Source organism: Tarenaya hassleriana, unplaced genomic scaffold (genome assembly GCF_000463585.1).
Source record: "Tarenaya hassleriana unplaced genomic scaffold, ASM46358v1 Cleome80, whole genome shotgun sequence".
Taxonomy (NCBI): Eukaryota; Viridiplantae; Streptophyta; class Magnoliopsida; order Brassicales; family Cleomaceae; genus Tarenaya; species Tarenaya hassleriana.
Window position 1 is genome coordinate 193,500 of NW_010970491.1, and position 8,490 is coordinate 201,989.

An 8,490-nucleotide genomic window follows, 5' to 3' on the forward strand; every position below is an offset into this window, starting at 1 on the left:
AAATGAAATATTGCTTTTAAATAATATGTATAGTTAATGAGTTTTTGTTTCAAAATTAATAGTTAATAGTTTTTTTATGATGAATTAGATGTAAATAGTAAATTTAAATTTTTTTTTTGGGTTTATCCCTAAAAATGAAAAAGCTAATAGAAATAAAATAATGGCAAATCAAAAAACGATATAACAGCCGTATGAATATAATTATAAAAAAAATCATTAAAGATAACCGAATCAAAATAAAAAAGAAGTAAAATCCCACAACACAGCTCAAGAACTCAGACTATTAAGAATTTCTTTTGAAGGGACCAACCAATGCATTTATAGACCGAACATCCCCACAAAAACAAAGTACTTGAAAAGAGTTAAACATACATCTATCTCATCTCATGGTGTCCTGAAAACAGCATTGATAACCTCTTTCAGGTTCTTGCATCCAATGATCTCTGTCTCTTCTAACCCCAGTCCCTCCAGCGACTTCTCCACCGATTTCGGAACCACGCATTTCTTGTACCCGAGCTTCGCCACAGTGCTCACCCTTTTCTCCATTCTCGGTACCTATATTCCACCCTTTATCAGTTTCAATCCCGACATGAATGTACTAACCCAGTTGTGTTTTTGCTCACCGTACGAACTTCGCCGCCCAGACCAATCTCCCCTATGAATGCAACCCCATATGGAATTGGCATCTCCAAGAAACTGTATAGTCCAACAAACAAATCAATCGATTTTCCCGACCCGACTAAGCATCTTGAAGCAACAACCCGATGATTCATTTCCAAATTTTGCACATATTGAAAAGCAGACAAGTAACGACGGGGACCTGCTGCAAATTGCTGCTGCTATCGCAAGGTCACCGGCCGTCTCAGTTAGGGCCATCCCACTGACGACATTTAGAAAGATAGCCTACAGAAAAAAGAAAGTGATTCATCGCATATATTTCACATTCTTCCGAAAACATGCAATCATTTATAATGGAGATGATGCAATATTTTGAAGCAATTGCATAAGGAAGGGACAGATGAGCAAGAACACTGAAACCGGAACTTACGTTCTCTTGAATCTTAAGACCAGCTTGCTTCAAAAGAACCTACGATTTAGCAGACAGCAGACAAGACATACAAGTGAAAAGGGCATTCATTCAACAGAGAGGTTTTCTGTTTCATCAACAATGAGAAGAGGGCATTCCTCTGTAGTTACTACTCACAGAAATGATCATATCAGCTCTGCTTGCTTGAATCCCATTGACATGCCTCATAACGGTTGAGCCCGACACACACAACGCCTACATAAAGACGTAAAACCAACGTGTTCAAGCAAGACATGGCATAAGTAATGACCCTGAAACCGTCTCCCGTCATGACATTAATCTGACACCAACTTTTAAGTTCTAAGTATGCACATACAGTGGCCCAGTGTGAATTGTGGGTGAGGAACTTCAAGATTCAGTGAAATATGGAGTAGAGGACAAAACCAAAATTACAACAGTAAGCAAGCTACCTGAATTTCAATGAGGAAACTCCGAGATCCATCCATGACAACTGCTACAGCTAGCCCGGCAAGAACCTCTGAATCTGGATTCTGTTGGCTAAGAAACATGCCACTAGGGTTTGAAACCACTTGAAGCCCCAATTGCGACATTTCGAATACTCCAAGCTGACAAATGGGATGTAGCATCAAAACTTTTTAATAATCCTCAACGCGAAAAAAAAAGAAGGAAACGGAAAGAGTACGGATTACATGAAAGCTCAAACCACATAACAGAATATCGAGATATGTTTTCTGTAAACCATAACCATGAGAATTGAGAAAATCGAATTACTGCGAGAAGAAGAAGAAAAGAATGCATAATGTTGGAGCCTTGTATACATACTTCGTCAGTTGACCCGAAACGATTCTTCACTGATCGAAGCAAGCGATAAGAAGAATGCTCTTCACCCTGAAGAAAGACAGATACGAATAAATTGACCGGTAAATTGTCATTTTGCGTGAAAAACTAAGCTGAAATTCATGGGTATTGCCAGAAAACAGGTCACCAGACTAATCAAAATCGAAACTACAAACAAGAATTTAGTTACAACTGAAAACTCTCATTCTATTAAGGAATATCATGTTTGAACAGCCACAACCAAACACAAAAATGAAAAACAAAAAGAGAGAAAGAGATAGCAGTTGCACACCTCCATGTACAAGACAACATCAACAATGTGCTCCAAAACACGAGGTCCTGCAATATCTCCAGCTTTTGTTACATGACCAACCTAAAACAGAAAGTAAAAAACATAAAGAACCAACGTAAATTAAACAACATGCGAAAACGTTGGCCAGACAATCAGAATGTGCATTTCATCCAATAACCCGCAATCCTGTTGTTAACATATGAAATGCAAGTAAATGTACACTCACCAAGAGAACAGGGATATTAGTTTTCTTGGCAAAACGTAGGAGGGTTGATGTGCATTCCTTCACCTGTCACCAATTATTTCCTTCAAACTGGCCCAAAAGTTCCAGAAACGACGAAGAAATATGATACACTTTCCATGCATCAATTAGAATGTGTGTGATATCATTCAATGTAAAGGGGAAGCAACAAAAGGTAATTAGTTATAAGCTCAATGTTTTGCTCAAGGGGATGTACAACAAGATGTACATCGAACTTGGTACAAAAACAAGTGAATACACGAAAAATTTTTCCAAACCTGAGAGAAACCACCAGCGCTCCCAGTCGTATCTTTTAGGTAAACCGTTTGAATGGAATCAATGATAAGAGCTCGAGGAGAGAGTTGACGAGCTTTTCCTAGTATGTCCTGAAATAAGGATAAACAGAAACAACTAACTCAAGCCAAGTTCTTTTATCATATCTCTGACATAAAGCTTAATTGTTTATCTCACAGCATGATAGTTGGTTGCCCGAAACGTAAACACGAGGGACACTATCAATCAACTCCGGAGTATGTACTCCATATTGTGAGAGTTAAGATACAAAAAAAAAAAAAAAAAAAAAAAAAAAAAAAAACTTGAACCTTAACATTTAGGAAAAGGGAAATGAACAAAGAGATTTCTCAGCATAGCTCGACCTTTTTCTGTATAATTTCAGATTACAAGGTTTCCTGAGTTTTTTCTTTTATTTTTTTAGGCTTCTTTAGTATAAATGTAAATCCATCCGTATCAACATATAAACAACACTATCACGAGCACAACATCACTATCATATACCTCAAGATCAGAGCTAGAATACAGAAAGAGCTCGTCGGTCTGAATCCTCATCCTATCAGCTCTATTTCCTATTTGCTCGACACTCTGCACCATGGAAGAAATATTGAAGGCCTCGTCAAAATTATGTCATTATGGGTCCGTAGAATATATGCGTTAACTTTTCAGTAGAACAAAATGGAAGTAACATGTTTCTACAGACAAAACGTAGAAAACCCAGCCAACAACATTTCCGCTAATAAAGTACAAGTCACAGTTGGGGCACTACACTAGAAATCAGTCTGTGATTATCCCAATGCCTGTAAAACACAGTAAAAGTGCATGTGCATCTACGGGAACAAAACAGAGAGATGAGCAAGAATGCAGTCCAAAAGTTGCAAAATGCTATCATGGAGCGAACAAGGAAAGATGGGTTATGAATGATGATCTGCGGCTCCAATACAAGATACAAAAGATGGCTAGTACTAACCTCTTCAGCAGAAACATATAAAACTGAAGCTGAGGCAGTCAAATCTGTACCTTCAGAGATAATTGAAGCCATCTTCCATTTGAAAAACAGAATTAGGATTAATACGAAGTTATTTTAAGCTTCCATCAATACTAATATACTCATTTTATGAAAGGCAGGAAAAAAATCAAACATAAAAAAGTCATATCTCAGAACCTGCAATAAAAGGGTACTTTTGCCAATACCAGGGTCACCACCGATTAAAATCAGAGAACCTGCAAAATAGCGTATTCAGGCACAGGATTAAAAAGCAACGGATATTTTAGAATATGATAACGACAAGCTATGGACAATGTGGAATGTCAAATGCAGGTCCAACATTAACTGGTGAGTATGAAGCCAGGGATGGCAGAAAGACACAAGAAAGAAAAAATATGAAATCATGAAGATAGCATGGAACCTGGGGCAAGGCCGCCACCCAGCACCCTTGCAACTTCATTTCCAAAAAGTCCAGGCCTAAACACCAAAAGCATCAAGTAAACAAGGATATTGGTTGTCAAAATATTCAACTAGTGACACTAAATTTCCAATGAGTTCCTAAAATGTAGAAGATGGTAAGCTGAATGATCATTTTGAAACTGTCTGAGCTAGATGGCTGTTCCTGCGATGGTAGAGTAACAAGTAGCTAGTGCAAACAAAAACTATCCTTCTTATAGCAAGCATTATCAAGGAGCCAAAAGCCAATGTAAACAGGGGTTTCATTCTAAATCATAAAAAGGAAGTATATAAATTACTAGAAACAAACTAATAGAAACTAGAGCAGTTACCAAACACTATCCGAATATGATTTGCTAAATTCGCCACGGAAAAGAAGAACATATAGCAACTACAATAGTTATAGGCATTATTATAATATGATTGGCTTAATACCCCAAGGAGAGGAGGAGAAAAGCATGCACGCAATAGCAACTAGAATATTTATCGAATACTAATCGAACGTGATTTGCAGAACCCACGAGGAGAAGAAGAGCATACAATGGAATTCTCCAGTCTTGCTGACTGATTCCATGAACCACATCAGTCAATCTCAGTGGCTGTACACCTCCTGCTTGTTGCGGAAGCCATGACCGAACACCATTCCCAGAAACACCTAAGCCGCCGACCTTGTCCGCCTTACCACCTGACTCTGAACTCTCGGAAAAGCGTCTAATGGTCCCAACCCTGTTGCAGGCTCGACAGCTTCCCCACCACTGACCATCCGAGTGCCCACAATTCTCACAAACCCAAACTGTTTTCGCTTTGCCTTTCTTCTTACTCACCACTATATCACCTGGGTCCCATCCCCGAACCGAACCCGCATTCGAAGCCGCTTTCTTTGTTCCGAGAATGGGTTTTTCCTTGGATACATCGTCAGCTTTGCCCGTGGGGTTCTGGGTTTTGTCTCCATTGCTCAAATTTTCAATCTTTGGTCTCCCGTAAGTCGTATCGTAAACCCCAGTTTCAGAGTCCGACGAAGTGGGACCGCCGGCGGAGACCTGGTTGATAGTTTGACCGGAAACAGGGTCGTAGATGGACCAGACACGAGCTGAGAAGCGACGGAGAGTCGCCGGAGATGAGAAAATCGGAGGCGTCGGAGAAGAATGTGAGACAAGGAAGTGGGTTTTGGTGTAGAAGCATCTTAAGCACCTCATATCCGCGACCAACATAAGATCGATGCGATTACCTTCACTTCTTCCTCTGCTCGTTTAGGGTTTAAGCTAGGAAATGGAACCCGCCAAGTCCAAGGACACGCATGCTTGCCGTTCTCTGACTTCTGTTCCTCCCACACTATTTATTTATTTTCACATGGCTTTATATTTGTTTAGAAGACATACATGGTTTTAAGACAGGAGATTTAACTTAGGTGCCGTTTCGGTGCGGTTCCGAATCGAAATATATGGTATTTTTTTTAATAGAATCATTCAAAATTCTTCAAATGGTATTTTTTTTAGAATTTTTTTTAAAAATCGAATAGAACCGAATCAAATTTTAAAAAAATCCGAAAAATCAAAAATTTCTTTAAAAATTCTAAAACCAAATCGAAATCGAACCGAACCAAATATAATATAATAATTTATTTATTTTCCAGTCGATTTAGTTTTATTAGTTGATTAAGAAAAATCATCCATTCTATTTGTATCAATTCAGTTATTTAACTATTGAGATATTTGGTTATTAGCCAAATTTTACATTAGTATAGTTAACATTACACTTAAACTTGGTTATGTTTCACAGTTTGTGATAAGGTGGGAGTAGGGATGGGCACGGATCGGATATCCTGGATTTTTGAGATATCCGTATCCGATCCGCACAAATATTCGATTTTGTTATCCGTATCCGATCCGTAATTTTCGGATATCCCAATTTCGGATATTCGTTAAAATCACGGATATTTGCGGATATCCGTATTCGACCTAAAATATTATAAAAATTTAAATTTAAATTAAATAACAAATTCAAATGTAAATAAAATATATAATCTATTTAAGATAAATAATATTCACAAATTTAAAATTTATAATTTAAACATTCCAAATCAACTCAAATACAAATACAATTATAATATATCACATACAAATATATTCAAAATTCAAAATTCAAACCATTAAACATAATAATTTTTAATATTCAAAAATTAAAATTATAAACCTCAATATATATAAAATTTTTCTTAAACCACTCTAAAAAAACATGTAAATATTAAACATTTTAAATCTTCATACCAAATTATTCTTATATTTAATAATATTATTACAAAATACGGATCGGATCGGATATGTGGATAATTCAATTTTAATATCTGTATCCGATCCGTATCCGACAAATATTTTCAAATAAATATCCGTATCCGATACGTAAACTCCGGATACCCGAATTTTCGGTTCGGATACGAATCGAATAACGGATCGGTTCAAATTTTTCGGATATTTTGCCCACCCCTAGGTGGGAGAGCATATTTACATGGGGTTTTATAAAAAATACCCCTATTATGTTACAAAGACTTCAGTGTCTACCCCTACAAAAAGAAGAAAAAAACGGCTTCAAAAAATACCCTTATAATTTTGTTATTCCCATAATACCCATTGACGTGGACCTCCCAATTGCAGAAACATTAATGATAAGAGAGAGAACAACAGTTTTCGATTTCCTAGAAAAAAATGTAAATATTTTAAAATTTTTAAAATTCTCTCCATCACAAAAATATAAATTTTTTCGCGTGAATTTTAAAAATTTTCGGTGTGACCAATGTGACCAGTGTGACTCGTGTGATCAGTGTGACTGATGGGATTCCTGAGATCTTATGAGCGAATCTAATTCCTAAGAGTTCAATTCTAGGGTTTGCGCAGCGGATGTAAAACAAAAATTTGATAAAACCCTAAAACCTATCATGCATGATCTTGTAGAAACCTTAGAACGCTTACCTCAATCGATCCGGGGTCTGTATCAATTGATGTGTTCGTCCGATCACTATAGGCAGGAAGATTACCTCGCCCTCTATACGTATCCACACCTCGGGATGGATTCCAACCTTTGAAACTTGTCTACTAGGACTCGAATCTTCTATTCGATGATGTGCTTTGAGAAAAACAAGACTTAGATCACTTCTTAGACGCTCTAGACTCTCCAAAAGGTCTCTTGAAGTTCTCTTAGTCGGCCACAACTTGTTAGGGTTATTAATCTCCTTTCTATAAAGTGATTAACCCTAATTCTGGACTTTTAAAAATTAATTCTGAAACCTAGACCGAATGGACTTCTAAGTAGTCCGTTCGGTCTAGACACGGTCCGTTCGGACCAGACAAAACACAGTCCATTCGTTCGGACAGGTCAGTCCGTTCAGTCCAACAATTTGGTCCATTCGAACTGATCCTCTAGTCCGTTCGGTCCAACAATTTGGTCCGTTCGGACTAGATGCTCTGGTTCGTTCGGTCCACTCCTGGACCGAACGGTCCGGACCTCGTGTCCAGGTTTCTCGACGTTTTCTCGTGCATTTGTACTTCCCTGCGTGCGTGACCCTGTAGGCTCATTCGATATAGCAATATAACCCGAAATCTCTATTTCGGATATACAAGTCATAGGCGGTCTATAGAAAGACACTATGACTACCTATGTCGAATAGAGTTTGTTCGTGATCTTACGAACGCTAGTGATGATTCCGGTTGATGATCCTTTTATATCGCGATATCATATGTCGAACATAAGGCATGGACAAGCCACCTTATCTGATTCGACTGCTTTCTCGTTCACTGAGTTCGACTGTCTGAAATAGACGACGTTCGTCTATAGTGCGGCCACACATTTCTACAGTCTCGCTCACACGAGGGGCCCAGCGATATCTCTCTCTTTTACGAGAGGTACAAATCCCGTCTTGACTATCTACAATCCAGCACATGATTCGTTTCGTACCTGATACACGCCTTTATAGTCCTCCTGTTACGCATGACGTTTGACGTATTCAAAGCACGCAACTCCTCATGTTGGATTCCGTCGATATCTCAGGTCTTAGGATCCAATCATGGAACCGCCATATGAGATTCAAGTTATGACGCTAGTCCATGTGACAATCTCATGCGGGTCATTCCAGTATTCCGTTCTCCAACGAATACCTATGACTGTGATCGTATCCAATACCTATGATCATCTATATGATCATCAATCACAAATCATACTAGTCTTAGTATATCATTATTCCCACAATGACACATGACTAGGGAGTTTAGTATTGTAAATAACAATACATGGATTTCACAACATATTAAAGCATGCACAATACGTAATGAATCAAACACTAATCA

At 38.0% G+C, this 8,490-nt stretch overlaps 1 protein-coding gene across 1 annotated transcript; it reads right to left on the bottom strand.

The window, feature by feature from the left end:
* Positions 1 to 216: 216 nt before the first annotated feature.
* Positions 217 to 5,499, bottom strand: LOC104803142 (DNA repair protein RadA). The gene is made up of 15 exons (XM_010527022.2): positions 4,694 to 5,499; positions 4,119 to 4,174; positions 3,875 to 3,933; positions 3,680 to 3,751; positions 3,214 to 3,297; positions 2,697 to 2,804; positions 2,404 to 2,466; positions 2,178 to 2,258; positions 1,871 to 1,936; positions 1,498 to 1,653; positions 1,205 to 1,282; positions 1,049 to 1,087; positions 821 to 903; positions 624 to 696; positions 217 to 555 (listed from the first exon to the last, which is right to left on the bottom strand). The coding sequence occupies exons 1-15, from the start codon at positions 5,362 to 5,364 to the stop codon at positions 385 to 387; spliced, it is 1,860 nt and encodes a 619-aa protein (XP_010525324.1). The 5' UTR covers positions 5,365 to 5,499; the 3' UTR covers positions 217 to 384.
* Between the last annotated feature and the right edge of the window lie 2,991 nt (positions 5,500 to 8,490).